The following is a 17866-nucleotide window of genomic DNA, read 5'->3' as shown; positions in this document are numbered from 1 at the left end:
GGGGGGGGGGGTGTTCCTGAGCGGTCTGTATAGCCCTGTAAGCCCAGGGGCTAGAAAAGACTGGGCAGTGGGTTTAGGGGAAAAGTAGAAACTTCAGTCTCCTTCTCAGGGGCTTAGAGCCCCAGGCCTTTTACAGCTGTGAGGCTGGTCACTCGGGACCTGTGCATGCTGGCTGGGCCCAGGAGAAGCTGAAGGCCTACAGCCTGGACACCGCTCTACTCTGTCACCATCCCCTTTCATCCGGGCCCACCCAGAATGCCTCAGCCTGCTCTCTACTTCCAGCTCCGTGTTCATGTTGAGTTTCTACCTGACCTGTTTCGTGCTGCTGATCTTGGTGGTATTTGTGTCCGTGATCTACTCCTGCGTGAAGGTGAGTCTGGTTTATACTCTGAGCCCCCAGCCACCTCTTCCTTCTTCCCAGCCACTGGAAGGGGCCCCTCCCAGGACCCCAGCTGTCATGCTTGGGATGGTGGGTGTACATGATGCTGGGTCATAAGCTAGGCTAGGGGTTGTTGTTTGTCAGTGGGAGCCTTATTTTATTGGCTGTTTCAATTAATCTTTGTAAATCTTTGTGACAAGACAATACTCTTGCTCTCTCTCTGTCCATCCCCTGGGTATCAGGTGGGACAAAGGAAGGGCACCTAGAACACAAGCTGGTGTGGACCAGTGCTCAGTAAACGTTAGCTGAAAGAAAGAGGAGCTCTCTTGCCACCTCTTAGTGTCCCCAGAGCCCCAGAAGGGACCTTAGAGAGTGTGGATTTCAAGTCCCCAACATATATGAGGAACAAGGTCCCAGTGTTTATAATGCAGCCACACAGCTGGGTCATGTCTGCATTCGTTCGGGACCTGTGGCCTGCTGGCTCCTTGTTCTATGTTTTCCTCCTGAGCCTCCTCTTGGGCATGCTGTCTTCTTCATTCCACAGCCCATCCTGGTCTGCTGTAGAAATTGTTCAGGTTCCTTTTTTGCTTTACCCACCAAGCTTTTCCCTCATTTCCTCCCTCAGTGGTTGTAAGAATCCCTTGATGAGGGAGCCTGGCCCCCAGAAAATATTCTGTCTCTGGGACAGCAGGAGCCCTCCCTGGCCCCTGCTGGCCACCCTCTGCTCCTCCACAGCAGTCAACCAGAACAACACTCAACCAGAACCAGACCCTGGGGTGGCTCAGGCCCTGCCTTGCCTTCCTACACACTCTGGAGTGGGCACCATGTTCTCTCTCTGGAGGAACTGAATCTCTGCCATCTCCAAAGACAGGAAGTCTTCCTTCTCACCCTCCAAACAGGCTCCTTCATTTATCTGTTAACTGTTTAATCACTTGATGGCCAAGGTCTTGGTGGACTTCTTGTCAGAACTGAACGGGATCACTTGGTATGGTTCAGCCCTACCCCTGAACAGTGTGGAAGTAAATGCCAAGAGAGGGGCCGAGCTGGCAGAGATCACTTGACAAGTTGAGCTGTGCACTCAGCCAGTCGCTGTGCTGCATAGTAGGGTCACTCTTGGCACCCTGCCTCTCCCCTAAGGTAGAAATCATGCCCCCACCTGCCCCCTGTTCAGTCTGCTCCTGCCTTTCCTGGTCTAGTCTCCTTAGAGCTCTTGCCTGTGTCAGGATGCACCGCTCCCCAGCATTTTTTCTGGAAGGGTGGTCCTCATTTCTTCATCTCATGGCTATGAAAGCACAACATATAGCTAAAGTGGCTTCTTAAGAGTTCTTTTCGCTGAACTCTGAAAGGAATCTTTTCTTGTTAATTGTTTTAATGTCGTAAGTATACTATATATAACAAAACACTTGCCAATTCAACAATTTTTACATGTATTATTAAGTGACATTGGTTACGTACATCATTTTGTGCAAGTATCACTGCCCTCCGTTTCCAAATTATTCCATCACCATTAGCAGAAACTCAGCACCCCTAAGCTGACTTCTTCCCCACCATTCCCAGCTCTCCCACCCCTGGTTACCAGTGTTAAACTCTGGTCTCTATTATTTGTCTATTTCATGTAAGTGGGAGCATACCATATTTGCCCAAAAGGAATCTTCTGTTAGCTATGTTATGAACTGAGATAAAATAACGATTAGGGTTTTTGTTTATTTGTTGTAGGCTTTTAATTAGACTATTCAAATCAGAATCAGATCTGTATGTCATTTGGGCAATCCTACTTCCATAGTGATACTGCCTCGGAAACCCAAGGAGGGGTCACTGTGAGTCGGGGCTGACTCGACAGCACATAACAACAACAACAATGCTACTATAACAGAAATACCACAAGTGGGTGCCTTTCACCAACAGAAATTTATATTCTCATAGTTCAGGAGGCTAGAAGTCTGAACTCAGGGCTGTGGCCCTAGGGAAAGGCTTTCTCTGGGGCTCAGAGGGAAGGACTGTGTCTCTTTTCAGCTTCTGTTCCTTGATTCCTTGGTGATCTTCATATCCTGGGGAGAGGCACCTATCTTCCCCCCATCTCGACTTGCTTAATCTGCTCTTTCATATCTCAAAAATGAATGATTTAAAATGCATCTGCACTAATGATGCCTCATTAACATAACAAAGAAAACCAATTCCCAAATGGGATTCTATAAAATTGAAGGAAAAAAAAAAAAAACACTGGCATGGAGTCGATTCCAAGGGAGTGACCCCCATTGGGTTTCTGAGGCAGTAAATCTTTGTTGTTGTTGTTGTTGTGTGCCTTCGAGTCGGACCCGACTCATAGCGACCCCTCCTTGGGTTTCCCAGGCAGTATCATTACAGAAGTAGATTGCCCCATTTTCCTTCTGAGGACTGGCTGGTGGGTTTGAACCTCCAGCCCTTTGGTTAGCAGTCAAGTGCCTTAGGCACTGTGCTACCAGAGCTCCTAAGTAAATCTTTATGGAAGTAGATTGTCCCGTCTTCCTTCAGCCGAGCAGCTGGTAGGTTTGAATGCCTACCTTCTGGTTAGCAGGCAAATGCCTTAGGCACTGCGCCACCAGAGCTCCTTATAACCACTATGTTGTTGTTATTGTAATGTGCCGTCGAGTCGGACCCGACTCATAGCAACCCCTCCTTGGGTTTCCGAGGCAGTATCACTACGGAAGTAGATTGCCCCATCTTCCTTCCGAGGAGTGGCTGGTGGGTTTGAACCGCCATCCTTCTGGTTAGCAGTTGAGTGCCTTAGGCACTACGCTACCAGAGCTACCTATAACCACTATAGGATGTAGGATTTACAACGCATATTTTTCAATCCATTTAACAATCATCTACAGTTTTTTTAATCAGAACCTAGATGTCTCTTTTTCTCTGTTGGCTGAAGTATGCTGGTAAGACTGAAGGATAGTGGCTTCATTCAGTTTAAGTTCCTTGATGTGAGTGTGTATCTGGCAGTGGGGGAGGGAGGAGGACAGCAGGCCTCAGGTCCCAGCTTAGGACTGCCTGCATTTGTCATTCTGAATTTGTGGCACTTTGTCTAGGGAATTCTTTTCCCAACTTTTAAGATTGTTTTATGAAAACCATTCCTGCTCCGTGTATATTAATGAATCTACCCGATTTTGTTATCGATGTCAAATTCAATAAGCTTTTTCTTAATTCCTTTATCTAACCCAGTGATTTTTCAAACTCTGTTCTGAGAAGGCCCCAGGTTCCTCAGGGAGAGGGTGGTGGATGCAACACCCACCTCCCTGCATCCCCCCACACTCCCTGCACAGAGCACTGCCTCTCCTCATACACCCTTCAACCAGGGGGGCCTGGTGCCATCTTACAGGTATGAGGCTTCAGTCAAGAATTTGTTTTTAAAACAAGTATGTTATGACTTAGCAAGTCTGGAAGCTGTCAAATTGATGCGTTGAATGGATTCTAACATCCATCCTGGGGTCTTTGCTTCACCTTCCCTCCCAACCTCTGATAGCCATTCTCAGCACTTATCCCCCTGGAAGGCAGAGCTCAACCTGAAAAGTTGTTTGTAGTGTGACCTCATCTTCCATTCAATTCTTCTTTCCTCTTTCATGTTATAGATTAAACTGTTAGTACATGAAGACATGAAAGAGCTAATTCTGTTTTTTGGATTTTCTGCAGCAGGGGGTATTAGCCTGCTCTTTTCTCTAAGACTGGGCATCGGCTTATCCCTGGACATGGGCTGTTGACAACTATTGACACTGACTGAAGGCGGATTGACTAAAATTTTATTTTACCATCTTTTCTGGTATTGGCACAAAGCTAACTCAACTTCATGTAATTTCCAATGTTGTTCTGTTTTCCCTTTGGAAAGATTTGCCCTTTACCAAAACTCAGAAGTTTCTCATTTTATTCCTACAATTTCACGATACCACAAAATCACGATAAGAGACTTTCCAATGAGACACGGCAATTCCATAATGATCCCAAGGTACAGGCTCTGCTGATCCAAATCCAGGCAGTTCTGTCAAGCACAGTTTTTTTTTCCCTGTTTCATTTACTTCTCCATTTTCCTATAACAACTGGGGCTTACATCCTTATAGTGTTCATATTTTAACCTTCTTAAAGAGAGATGAAGAAGACAATGGAAGATGTAGACTGGATTATCTATCTTCCCTGTCTGTCAGGGAGCCAAATTTTCTCTCGTCTTTTCAGTCCACTTGGGAGGTTTTTCCCTCCTTACTTACTGAGTACTCTGACTGCCTTTTTACGTTGGGTCTGTTCAGTCATTTCCTGACAGAGGTTCATCCAGTTCTCACACACCCCTGATTTCCTGCTGAGGCTAATTTGGTGCTTTGGTCTCCATCTTGCCCCAAAGTTCCAGTCTCACATCTCAGAGCGCTGAGCTGCCTTCTGGTGTCCTAGCTGTCTCTTGGAAGCCTTGCCTTTAAGCCATCATTCCCTTGAGCACTTCTTTCTGGTGCCCTGTCCTGGTGATGTTGTCTTACATCTTACAGAAACAAGTCTGTCCATTTGCACACATCACTCCCTCCTTCCCTTGGCATTCTTAATGACCTGTGCCCACAGAACTACTTTTGTAATAGAAACCTGGGTAAATCCATCCTCCTCATTAGACTGGGTCTTAGTCCAGTGCTGCTATAACACAAACACCACAAGTGGGTGACTTTAAGGAACAAAATTTATTTTCTCACAATTCCAAAAGTCCAAATCAGTCTGTGTTGATTCTTTCCTTGTAGGTAGCCTAGGTGTTCCTTGGTTCCTTGGCTTGTATACAATTCTCACATGGCATGTGTGCATGTCTCTGGGTGTAATCTACTATTTTTTATAACTCAAAAGTTATTAGATTTAGAGCCCATCCTACTTGGGTCTCATCTAATTAATATAACAGAGTAAAGCCTGTTTCCAAACAGGTTTACATCCACAGGTGTAGGGGTTAGGATTCCAACACATATTTAGGGAGAACACAAGCTAATCCATAACACTGTGTCCACAGATGCAGAGTCTCGGATTGGAAGGGACCTGGGCAGTGAGGCAACCTAGTCCACACCTGGGGCTTAAGTCCCTTTATGATAACCCTACTGAGGGGTGGGCTAGCCTGTGCTTGGTCATCTCCAGAGATGGTGAACTCACACCTTTTGAGTGCCCTTCACTCTTGGGCCAACTCTTACTGTTCCCTCTGTCTCTCTGTAGCTTTTGTCCCATCGTCTGTGAAGCAACCCAGGCTTGTACTGGTCAATGCCATCATCGCTCCGTTGGGTAGATGGTGTTGCTCCCTTTTGCATGAGCCTTGGAGCAGCCTCCTTTCGCACGCTCTAGTCTGGCTCCTCAGGCTTTCCTGTGACTCATTAGCACATCCTTACTCAGAGGCCGGACTCTCCTTTACTGTTTGAGATTTTGGTACAGAAAGGCCCAGTGGGAGGGTGCGATTGGTTTGTGCAGACACAATTATCAGCTCCATAGCAAGTGTGTCTGTGTGCATGTGTGCATGTGTTTCCATCTCCCTGTCCTCCAGGCTACTGGCTCCCTCTTAGTTTGCTTTCCACTGATCCTATTATCTGAAGTCTTGGCTTTTGTGACCCAAACCTCCTCTAGGCCCTGTCTCCTGTGCAGCCACCAAAAGAGCCTCCTGTCCTCTGTCTGCAGCCTGAATGAATTAAATCCCACCTTGCTGGGTGTCCTTTCTACCACTTCACCCGGATTCCTGGGTCAGTTTCCAAAATCAGGTCTTGTGTACCACCAGTACCCCTCATCTCCCAGGTGTCTTCCATCCTATGAGGACCAGGATTCCCAAAGTCATGTTTCCACCAACATGCTCAGGGCCACATTTTGTCCATTAGGAAAAGGTGGTATTGCTGCCATACACATTCTTATTTTGGGGGGTGAAGAACTCTTCATTCCAGGAGGTGAATCCTAGGTTCCTCCTGTAGGTTTTGAGTCAGGCAGTGCAGGCTCCAGACTCCAGTGACTTTCACACTTCCAGCTGTGGCTCCACAATGTTCTGAGCCTCAAAGTGTCTTTTATTACATCCACTTTGATAATGAATTGAGGCTCAAAGAAGTTAGATAATTTACCTAGGTCCTAGAGCTAGGAAATGGTATAGCTGGGATTTAAACCCAGCTCATTCTAATTCCCATGATCCTTCTCCTCCAGGATGCTACCTTTGTTAATATGTCCAGTTGGCTCCCAAAAGGCCAGACAGTGAGAGTAGTGAGGCTTATACTGCTGTAGGCTTCCATCTGCTTTGTTTGGCCTCTGAGTGTTTCATCTTTTTTCTTTTTTTCCTTAAGCTACTCAGAAGTTACTGTTTTTATAGCTCCTTGTCAAAGAGGCTGTTTTCCTAAACTTTTCAGATTTCATTGCTTTCTTTCATCTCTGCAACACTTGGGCCTCTCAGCACTGAGAGGGCCCAGGAATGTCATCAGTTTGCTCAGAGACACTCAGGTCAGGATCCAAACTGTCTGTCTCTGTCATGGTTTATTAATTAGGTCCCCACACCCATTTCTCATATTAAATTGATTAGAATTCATCAGACTGAGAATGTACCAGTTCTAAACTTAGTTTTCAAAAATCCGTTCTTTTTCTGATCTCTGATTGTGAGCAGGCACTGAGTGGTTGGTTTGTGCAGACACAATTATCTTCCATACAAATGTTCTCCAAGATCTGATTGCAGCTGTAGTGAGGCCCCACTAGGAGGCTTGACTCCAGATAGAGAGCTTTAAAATCCACTCTGGGGCTACTTGGGTTTTAGGGTTGACATAGAGATGAGTTTTCTGATTACAAGAGATTGTTGTTGTTGTTGTTATGTGCCGTCGAGTCGGCCCCGACTCATAGCGACCCCTCCTTGGGTTTCCGAGGCAGTATCACTACGGAAGTAGGATTGCCCAACCTTCCTTCCGAGGAGTGGCTGGTGGGTTTGAACCGCCAGCCATCTGGTTAGCAGGCAAGTGTCTTAGCCACTATGCTACCAGAGCTACAAGAGATTAGACATTCTATAATCCAGTACCAGGAAAGGGTATCAAATGTTCTGGAGAATTCAGAATAACAGCAATTCCTACTGAGGTTTCAAAGTCAAGAGCAGGTGTTTCTAGAGGATGACAAGGAAAGTCGGTTTTTAGCAAGCCAATGCAATGCATGAGTCAATCATTCATTAGATGTTAGAGCTACCTTCCAGGTTGAATTTTTTTTTTTTTTTTAAGTAGCTTAAGTCCAGCCTCTAGTGATCCCCAGGTTCACCTGGAAGCCCATGTGAATATCCTGTTCCCCATCTGCCTTTCATAAAGGGGAGGAGGCTCTGATAACCTTTACCTAAGTCAGTCATTACCCTGGTGATTGCAAAATGATGGTTGGTAGATCAAGAGACTAGAACTGAAAAGGTTTAAGCAATATGTTTAATATTTTGAGAAACTTCCAAACTGTTTTCCAAAACACGTACACCATTTTCAATTTCCACTAGCAGTATACGAAGGTGTCAATTTTTCTACATTCTTGTCAACATTTGTTATTGTCTGACTTTTTTATTCTGGCCATCCTAGTGGATGTAAAATTTTGGTTTGAATTTCCCTAATGACTAATGATATCTTTTCATGTACTTACTAGCCACTTACAAATCTTCTTTGGAGAAATATCTATTCATGTCCTTTCCCTGTTTTCAAATTGCCTTATATGTCTTTTTGTTACTGAATTATAAGAGTTCTTTTTATACTCTGGATACAAGGCCTTTATTAGATATATGATTTGCAGTGTTATCTCCCTTTCTGTGGGTTGTCTTTTCACTTTGTTGATGGTATTGTTTCAAGCACAAATTTTTAAAATTTTGATAAAGTTTGGTTTTTTGTTTTTTCTTTTATTGCTTATGATTTTCCTATCATTTCTAAGAAATCATTGCCTAATGCAAAGTTACAGATAATTACTTCCATGTTTTCTAAGAGTTGTATGGTTTTAGCTCTTCTGTGTTGGTCTCTGGTCTATTTTGAGTTAATTTCTATGTATGGTGTGAGGCATGTATCCAGTTGTCCCAGCACCATTTGTTGAAGACTATTCTTTCCTCATTGAATTGTCTTGGGAGCCTTGTTGAAATTCAGTTGACCATCAATGTGTTCTTTCTGAACTTACTTGTAGTCATTAAACTACGTATCTATTGAGCAGGATTTTAATCCAAGCTTATGCCCTCCAAATCACAAGTATCTTTCCTTATACTGCCTGAGAGGGTTTTGATTGTCTTCTTTATTAGTCCATAGGGCAGAACATTGCCACAGGTTTGTGAACATACCTGGGAGTTGCCCCTGTTGGGGAGATGAGTCCAAGGTGTCCACCCCTCAGCCAACAGCCTATGGCTGCTAGGACTCTGCTGATGCTTCAAAACCCAGTGGGGTCTATCCTTCCCTGTGGTCCCTCTCTTTCCCACTACTAAACAGGAAGTGGCCTTGCTGGAAGTGTGGAGGGGGGCTTGGGATGAGAAAGATACATGGCTTCCCCGCACAAATGCCCAGCCCAAAGCTTAGGACCAAGGGGTGAGAGGACATTTACTTAGCTGGTGTCAAGAACTATGAAGGACCAGGTACTTGGTTTTACTCTACTTGCAACATGTGGAACTAGCTTGTTACTATTTCATGGATACCAGCAGAATACACGAGACTCCTGGGTTAAGACAAAAGACTCTATTATTCACAGCACAGCAAGGAACATGAACATCAGCATATCTGTGTTGGTTCCCCCTTTTCCCTAAAGTCCCATGGGGGTGACATGACAGGTCCCCATGGGACTTCAGTGGGATGCTGAAAAACATTAAATCAAGGGCCCAGCACTTTTTGAGCTGGCAGCAAACATTGTAGCCCACAAGACAGTCCCCTTTCCCACTGGGTTACATGGTATTCACACTGTGTCCCCTTGACTGAGTTGTCTGTGTGACCAACTACAGAAGCTGTCAGTGCCCGGAGATGGATAAGCTTTGTGGTCTGGGACAGTCAGAAAGAATGTACAGAGATGGCCAGGGCTCAAGAAGGACTGCCTGTTCCAACACTCACTTGTGGGAGAAGAGGGGAGGAGGCCTTTGCCTGCCTCATTCTGCATAAAACTTGGGACTGACTGCCTCAAGGCATCAAAAGCCCTACAAATAGAATACCTTCAGAGGGAGGATGTGACTTGCTCTGGGTCACACAGCAAAAGAAGCCTGCAATTCAGATTTCCTGGCTCCTTGTCCAGTGCTCTCTCCACCACCCTCTCTGCCCTTAAAGATTTCCGTCGGACACCAGGCATGTTCATTTGTTTGTTTCCCACAATTATGGGGTTTATTAGGGAAGTAACAGGTTACGATTCAAGTTCAGGAATGCTCAGGAAATAATTCTTCCATCAGGACAGCCTCCCCTTAACCTTGCCAAAGGCATGCCTCTCTCTGGCCCTCTGCCTCTCAGCCTGGCCTCTGCCCTGCTCAGGGAAGTGTTACAGAGCTCTTTTAGCCCAGCCAATCGGTGCACCCCATTCTTCCAGCAAGCCTCCTGCCCAAAGGCACTTCATTTTCTCCTACGTGGGCCAGCAAGCCCACCACTCTGTCTCATTGCCAGTCTCGTGGTTCTGCTTCCACCATTTCTTTGCCATGGAGGTCCTATGCAGGGTTCTCGGGTCCAAGGACATGCTCCACTCCTGGTGGCTCTTCTGACTTGATGGCAGTGAGTTCCCCTGACACCAGGCATGTTTCAACAGACAGGCCTCACCAAGAGGTGTTGAGGCAGCAGGGGTAGAAACCTGAGCCACTGCTTTGCTTCTTTTTGTCTGCCAAGTTCTTTTTTAGCCCAGGTAGCTTGGGAGATAAGGTACGCAAGGCCAGCTGCATTAGATTTGGTGGCAAAAATGGGACTTTGGAGGTTGAGCATTTAATTACTAAAACTTCAGTGGGTTTTTGAGTGGAGATAGGATTTGTCTAATTGAAGAAAATACAAGACGGGTTGGGTGAGGCAAATGGAACTCCATGGAGCTTCCTACCTGAAAAAAAAAGGCTTAAATAAATGCACATATCCTGGGCCTTTCGCTCCCCTGCTCATGCTGCTCTGTTGTCCCATGGGCCTGTCCCTTTCTCCAGATACCAGGTCTTCTCTGAATCCTCATGCCCACAGCTCCCCACTTCTTCCAAGAAGCCTCCCTGGCCTTGTCTCCCTGGGAAAATTCTGGGCCCCTCCATGTCTTCTTAGCTCCCACCAACCCCTGACTCCCTGGTTGTAACTCGGAGCTCTTTGCCCTGAAGGCCCAGAATTTACACAACAGGTAAATGTTTGTTTTCATCTCCTCCCTTGTTGGGGTCAGGCTAGTGTCTTTCCTTCCCTGCTGCTCTCCCACCTCTGAGCTCCCCAGGTAGACTCACTCTTAGCCAGCTGCAGATACGTACTGCTGTTGGTCTGGAAGTAATGATGCAATGGTGCTGCCTAGAGGCTTCTACTCTGGGGAGAGAGCATGTGTTATGCTAAAGAGAGTATAGGAAGAGAGGGTTATACTAGAGAGTCAGGAAAGCCCCGACCAAACCGTATGCACTGCCGTCGAATCGATTCTGACTCATAGTGACCTTCATTGGGTTTCCAAGGCAGTAAAGCTTTATGGAAGTAGATTGCCTCATATTCCTTCTGTAGAGCAGTTGATGGGTCTGAACCACCAGCCTTCTGGTTAGCAGTCAAAATACCTTAGGCACTGCACCACCAGAGCTCCTTGGGTTATACTAGAGAGAGACAAAGGTGGTGGAGGGTGCTGTTTCCACTGAGCTCTTCTGTGGCTCTCTGTGGTGTTCTCACACTGGATTTTATCACATCTCTCTCTCTCTCTCTCCCTCTCTCTTCTTTTGGGACAGCTCTTCCCAGCCCCACTACAGACCCTCTCCAGGAAGATTGTGAGGTCCAAGATGAACAGCACCCTGGTTGGGGTGTTCACCATCACCCTGGTGTTCCTGTCAGCTTTTGTCAACATGGTGGGTGGTTCCACCTCCTCCCAGCACCGCCCCAGCCCCAGTGGGCCCAACCCTTCCCAGACAAGGCTGAGAGGAGAGTTTCTCCCAGACCCTGGAGTTCACCCTCCCCGGAAATTCTTCATCATATCTGCTGATGCCCAGGTCTGGGATCAGATTGGATGCTCGTGTTTTAGCGAGGAACTGTAAGTTCTTCACTCTCAAGGAGGGATCCCAGCCTGAAAGTGCTCAGGGGAAGTCCCCAAGAGGGTTTAAGTGCCCCACCTTGGAGGAGGGAAGACATGAACCACATCCTCCTTCTACTCAGGGCAGCTGGGCAGCCTCCCTTGACCTCCTCCAGGGCTCCTCTTTTGTCTCTATCAGTGGGAGGAGGCTGCCCCTAAGACAGAGGGTTGACATAGCCCCCGCTGCCCTTTGAGGATGGGCTGCCCTGTGAGGATGGGCTGCTGTGCCCTGACCCCAGGGCTGACCTTGCCTCACTGCCCTTTTCTCTGGCCCCAGTTCACATGCAACTCCAAGGACCTGTTTGGCTGCCTGGCAGATGAGCACAACATCAGTGTGGGCCAGATCAATGCGTGCCATGTGGTGGAATCAGCTTTCAACTACAGCCTGGGCGAGGAGCGGGGCTTCTGCGGCAGCCCCTGGCCCAACTGCAACTTCCCTGAGGTACCCCGGGTAGGGCGGGGCTGGCAGAAAGTGCAGATGGGGACCCCACACACCCACTGCTGAGGTTTGCCCCTCCCCCATTCTGTCTGGGCTACTCTGGACACACCAAGGGGCAACTCAGGGGCCCTCAGACTCATTCCTATTCCAGACCCCATTCTCACTCATGTGTAAGACACTGTGGGAAACAAGAACAAGGCCCAGCCTCCTCAATATATTTTATTACTAAATTGAGGAGGCTCGGCCTTGTTCTCATAGTGTAGTGCTTAAGGCATTTGACTGCTAACCAGAAGACTGGCAGTTCAAACCCACCAGCCACTCCTTGGAAGGAAGGTTGGGCAATCTACTTCTGTAGAGCTACCACCTCGGAAACACAAGGAGAGGTTGCTATGAGTCAGATCCGACTCCACAGCAGTAAGTTTTGAGTTTTTACCATGTGACAGGCACTGGGCTCAGTGCTTACCATATAGTTACTCATTTAATCCTCAAAACAACCCTGTGACACACCAAAATCAAACCCAACCCATTGCCTTATATAGTAGGTTCTGACTCATGGCGACCCTATAGGACAGGGTAGAACTGCCCCATAGGGTTTACAAGGCTGTAATCCTCACGGAAGCACATTGTCACATCTTTTCTTGCAGAGCAACTGGTGGGTTTGAACCACCAAATTTTTTATTAGCAGCCACGTGCTTTAACCACTGTACCACCAGAGCTCCTAACCCTATGACATCAAACCAAAACCAAACTCACTGCCATCAAGTTGATTCCGACTCATAGTGATCCCCATTGGATTTCCAAGGCTATAAATCTTTATGGAAGCAGAACACCCCATCCTTCTTCCATGGAGCAGCTGGTGGGTTCAAACCACTAACCTTTTGATTAGCAGCCAAACGACTTAATCATTACACCACCAGAGCTCCTTAACTCTATGACATATAGATATTGTTATTATCTCCTTTATACAGATGAAGAAACAGGCACAGAGAGGTTAAGTAACTTGGCTGAGTTCACAGAGTAGCAAGGCCAGAGCTCACTCCCAGGTCGTCTGGGTCCAGAGTTCATGCTCTTAACCTGGGCAAAGCTATTTCTGGACCCTCAGCTTGTCGGGGGCGTCTGGAGAAGCTGCCTAAGCCCTCAAGGCTGTTGGCGTCAGAGAGCAAGAAGGGGAGCAAAGGGAACATAGTCCCAAATCAGTGCTACCATAAAGTTCACCCATTTAGAAAGTGTATGACTCAGTTGTTTTTAGCGTAGTCACAAATTTCTGCAGCCATCACCATAATCTAATTTTACTGCATTTTCATCACTCTGAGAACAAACCTTATACCTACAGACTTCCGGGTTTAAAAACGCCAAGGACCCTTATTCAGAGAACAGCATATATTAAGCACCTGTGATATTCAAAAGGCGTCATTCACGCCGCTCTGAGTCCTCGGGAAGCAGTTGCTGGGGAGCAGCAGGACCAGGCTTCCAGCCCAGGGCGTCTGCTCCATGCTGTCACCTCTCCCCACTCACTCCCCTAGTTGCCTGCTCCCCCTGAGACAGAGGAGAACGTCTGGGGGCTCACATGAAATCTGTAAGATGATGGCAGTCCCTGGGTATATGTGCCCTTTCTGGGGAGAGGACACATGGCCCACAACAAGGATCAGGATGACAGCCATGAGGTATCATGGTTGGTCACAGTGCTGGCCTCCTGCTCCCTACCCTGGGAGGAGCCCCATCCATCGTGTTGTACAGAGAGCCCAGTGAGAAATAGGCCTCCCCCATGCTAACTTACATAAGCACTTCTCCCCCTGCCTGTTCTTGGGCCCTGAGCAAGCTCCCCTCTCCTCCAAGTGGCCAACCATGCTCCACAGTTAGCCTGAGCCTCCCATGCACACTACCCTCCACTCCCCAGGCTCTGTTCCCTCTCACATACAGCCAGCAGCCCTCAGGAGTGGCTCCTGAGGCCTGTTTGCTAAGGAGCAGCGGCCATTTTTGGTCTCATACTTGCCCTTCAGTGGTCCTGGCACAGAAGAGTCTGAGGAGTGTTGGGATGGAGGGTGGAGCAGCAGGGCCTGTTTGCGGCTCCACATTTTCAGGGAATGGTGGGTCCTTTCCTTCGGCCCTCATCAAGCGAGCCAGTCCCAAGCTTTGCTGGCCGGGAAGCTCTTGGGCCGGCCCAACCCCTGCTTGTGTTGTTCTTACTTTAGCAGTTCTTCACAGACCCTGAGCCTTTTGGGACCTCAGCATTAAGCATTGGCCTTCTGGTTGTCTGGGCCCAGGGTCTACATGGGAATACAGGTGGCTCCCAGTGTCCCCTCCCCATCTTCCAAGAGCAGGTAGCTGGGGCTCTGGGCAGAATTATCTGAGTATACCCTCCCTGCTCCCTCCTCTGCCCTATTGCTGGTAGTGACTTGAGTGAGGCTGGTCCTCCCTAACCATCCAATCACGAGGAGCCCCTTGGGCAGTCCGTCTCTTGGCCCCTGCCAAGAGCCTGGAGAGGCAGTGTCCAACTGTGCCCCCCTCCCCTACCCACTGCCAGTACCAATTGGCCCCTAGCCCAATGTAGAGACAGTAAGAGTCCTAGTACCTGATTCTGAAATTAAAAAAAAAAAAAAAATTTAAAGGACAAAATAATAGTGGCTGACATCTAGGATTAGTGTCAGGATAGTGGCATGGAAGGGGACCTGTGAGATCACCTGATCCAGCCCCTTAGTTGTCTGAGGAGAGAATTGAGGCTCAGAGATCAGAAGAGATTCTCCCCAGAGTAAACAGTACAGGGCCAGAACCCCTCTCTGAAAACTTCGAGGCTGAATATATTACGGACTTTGAAATTTTCACATTTTAAAACGTGACCTCACGCTCCCAGTGGAGTCTGGGACAGCACCTGATAATGAAACCCAGTAATATTGTCTAAATTGTATAATATTGTATAAGTGTAAGCAAAATGTATAAACCAAACCAAACCCACTGCTGTCCAGCTGATTCCACTCAGTGACCTGGTAGAGTTTCTAAGGCTATAAATCTTTAGGGAAGCAGACTGCTTTGTCTTTCTCCTGGGGAGCAGTCGGTGGGCTCAAACCACCGACCTTTTAGTTAGCAGCCGAATGCCTTAGCCACTGGGCTAAGAAGAGGTCCTTATGAAGAGTCACAGGGAGCCAGCTAAATAAGGGTGATAATTAGTGTCTCATCACTTAGGACAGGTGTTGCAGCCAAATAAAGCCAATTCAGGTGGTGCCACCACGTGAGCTATGAAAACCCTTTTTATTTTTTCAAATTTCAAAATTGCAGATCGGAGACTAGGGCTTGTGCACCCAGAGTGATTGAGGGTGCCAGGCACAGTGCCAAGTGGTTTTATTTTATGTGATAGTCAGAGTGAGATTGAGACTATTATTCCCATTTTGCAGCTAGGGAAATAGAGGCTTAGAGAGGTTGAGTAAAGAGGCCAGGTCACACAACTAATCCATATTGGACCAGGATAAACCCCAGTTCTTTCTGAGCCTGGAGCCTGGAGCTAACCATCAATTTGTCCTGCTGGGTCCTGGCCAAACTCGGATTGGAGCCCTGTCTCCTGGTTTCTAACTGGGGCTCTTCATGTTACATCATACCTGTTGGTATCAGCAGAACTATCCCCAGAACCCTCACCAGCCCCATGTCCTACTTTCACCGGAGGCCTTCTCAGGCTGGAAAGATCCTGGGGGTGGTGGGACAGGATCCAGGAAGGGGCTCAGGGAGCTGATGCCAGCTCCTTTCTCTGCAGTATTTCACCTACAGCGTGCTGCTCAGCCTGCTGGCCTGCTCCGTGTTCCTGCAGATCAGCTGCATCGGGAAGCTGGTGCTCATGCTGGCTATCAAGTTCATCTACGTGCTTGTCGTCGAGGTGCCCGGCGTCACGCTCTTTGACAATGCCGACCTGCTGGTCACCGCCAATGCCATGTATGCAGCACCTCCCTCACGCCCTCCACCAAATCTGGGCACCTTGGGGAGGCGGGAGGAGCAGGGGGCTGCAGAGGACTCAAAGGGAGATTGTCCTGTTCCTTTCCAGCTCTGGACAATGTTCTACTCTGACCACCTGGGCAAGGCCCAGCTTCTTATTCCTTTCCCTCCCTCCTTCCTTTCCCCCCTGTGGTAGGAGTGGTCACAGGATAGGAGTGACTCAGAATAACTGTTCCCACTGTCCTTCTGCCTCCAGTTTCCTACTCACTCCTGATCTCTGCCCTCAGTGAGTTGCTCTTTACTTGATGGAGAAGCCTCTAAGGGACTATTGGTACCTAATTCCAATTGCCTGTAACAACTCAAAAGAGCTCTGGTGGTGTAGTGCCTAAGGCATTTGACTGCTAACCAGAAGGTTGGTGGTTCAAAACCACCAGCCATTCCAGAAGGAAGACTGGGCAATCTACTTCTATAAAGATTTACCTCATCAGAAACCCAAAGGGGGTTGCTATGAGTCAGAATCGACTTGATGGCAGTGAATTTGGTTTTGTTTTTTGGTGGCAACTCGGACCCAGAGAGGTCAAGGTTCAGCAGAACCAGATAGCTAGTGAGAGTGCTGGGAGCAGAGAGACAACCTCTGTTGTTTGCAAGCTCTGTGTCTTACCTTGAGCCAGGAACTTCAACATACATTATTCCTTTCTGTTATTCATCCTTTTAGCCTAGAAAAGTAGGCAGGGCCACCACAGAAAGTTGCCTACTATGTGCACTACTATAAGGTGACAGTGCACAAAGGCCCTGGTGATGAGAGGGGATTGAACCTCACTCAGGGCTGTGTCTGCTGCAGCAGTACCTTTTCCTTGGCAAAGAGGCAGGGCAGTCTCCTCAGAAGCCGGCACCTGTGGAGCTACCTCTGCCCAGCAAAACCCCAGATAGCAGCATCCCTGGAAATAGGGATTGCCTCCACTTGACCAAAAAAAACTGAAGCTCAGAGGGAGGTTAGGTCAAACAGCCAGGAGGTGGTGGGTGTACAAGTGTCCAGGCTGCCAGATTTCCAAGGAGGTGGCTTCCAGAAGAGAAGGAGCTCTGGCTTTGAGTTGAATTGAGTTTCAGTATCACCCTCAGACAAACATGTAGTTATTCTTCCTGAACTTCACTGTTTTTCCCAGGAAAATGGGAATAACAAACCCATGGTAGTGAAATGCATGGAAAGTGTCAAATACAAAGTTCCCTCTTCTTCCCATCACCACCACCCTGTGCACACACAAGACACACATTGGGAAATGGAGGGAAAAAATGTGTGTGACAAGTCTCTGTCGCTCGGATCAGATGAGGAAATGAAGGTATAATGAAGGATCTCAGTCAGATTCAAGGAGGAACTTGGCAGTTGTGCGGGGCTCTGGGCAGAGGACTGGAGAGACCAGCACTAGGAGTGGCACAGGCTGCAGTCCCGTTGGAGGGTGACCCAGAGGTCTCTATCCTAGAGCAGGTCTGGAGTGGTGAAGTTTTTTTTTTTAATCTTTTAAAAAATTATTGTTTTATTCTGGTAAAATATATATAACATAAAATTTACCATTGTAACCCTTTTTAAGTGCACAATGCAATGAGATTATTTACATTCACAAAGTGGTGCAACGTTCACACCATCTATTTTCAAAACATTTTCATCACCCCAAAGAGAAGCTCAGGACCCACCAAGCAGTAACTCCACCCTTCCTCCCTGCAGCCTCTGTGGCCTCCAGTCCCCTTTCTGTCTCTGTGCATTTGCCTGTTCTAGATATTTCATATAAACCAAACCAAACTCACTGCTGTTGAGTTGGACCCGACCCATAGCGACCCCTTCTTGGGCTTCCGAGGCGGCATCACTAGGGAAGTAGATTGCCCCATCTTCCTTCCGAGGAGTGGCTGGTGGGTTTGAACCGCCAGCCTTCTGGTTAGCAGTCAGATGCCTTAGGCACTATGCCACC

The 17866-nt window shown here is 47.7% G+C and overlaps 1 protein-coding gene across 1 annotated transcript in view; it reads left to right on the top strand.

Moving 5' to 3' along the window:
• The window catches only part of ADCY5 (adenylate cyclase 5), a 241207-nt gene that overhangs the window by 209253 nt on the left and 14088 nt on the right, over nt 1-17866 (top strand). The window contains exons 12-15 of the mRNA XM_007943916.2: nt 283-370; nt 11211-11327; nt 11826-11990; nt 15730-15905. Coding sequence (XP_007942107.1) covers nt 283-370; nt 11211-11327; nt 11826-11990; nt 15730-15905 — 546 coding nt within the window. The remainder of the gene's footprint in view (nt 1-282; nt 371-11210; nt 11328-11825; nt 11991-15729; nt 15906-17866) is intronic.

This window comes from Orycteropus afer, unplaced genomic scaffold (genome assembly GCF_000298275.1).
Source record: "Orycteropus afer afer isolate SDZICR_OR568_19922 unplaced genomic scaffold, OryAfe1.0 scaffold00114, whole genome shotgun sequence".
Lineage (NCBI taxonomy): Eukaryota > Metazoa > Chordata > Mammalia > Tubulidentata > Orycteropodidae > Orycteropus > Orycteropus afer.
Note: the sequence above shows the minus strand (reverse complement) of the source record. Positions and strands in the feature narration are given on the sequence as shown.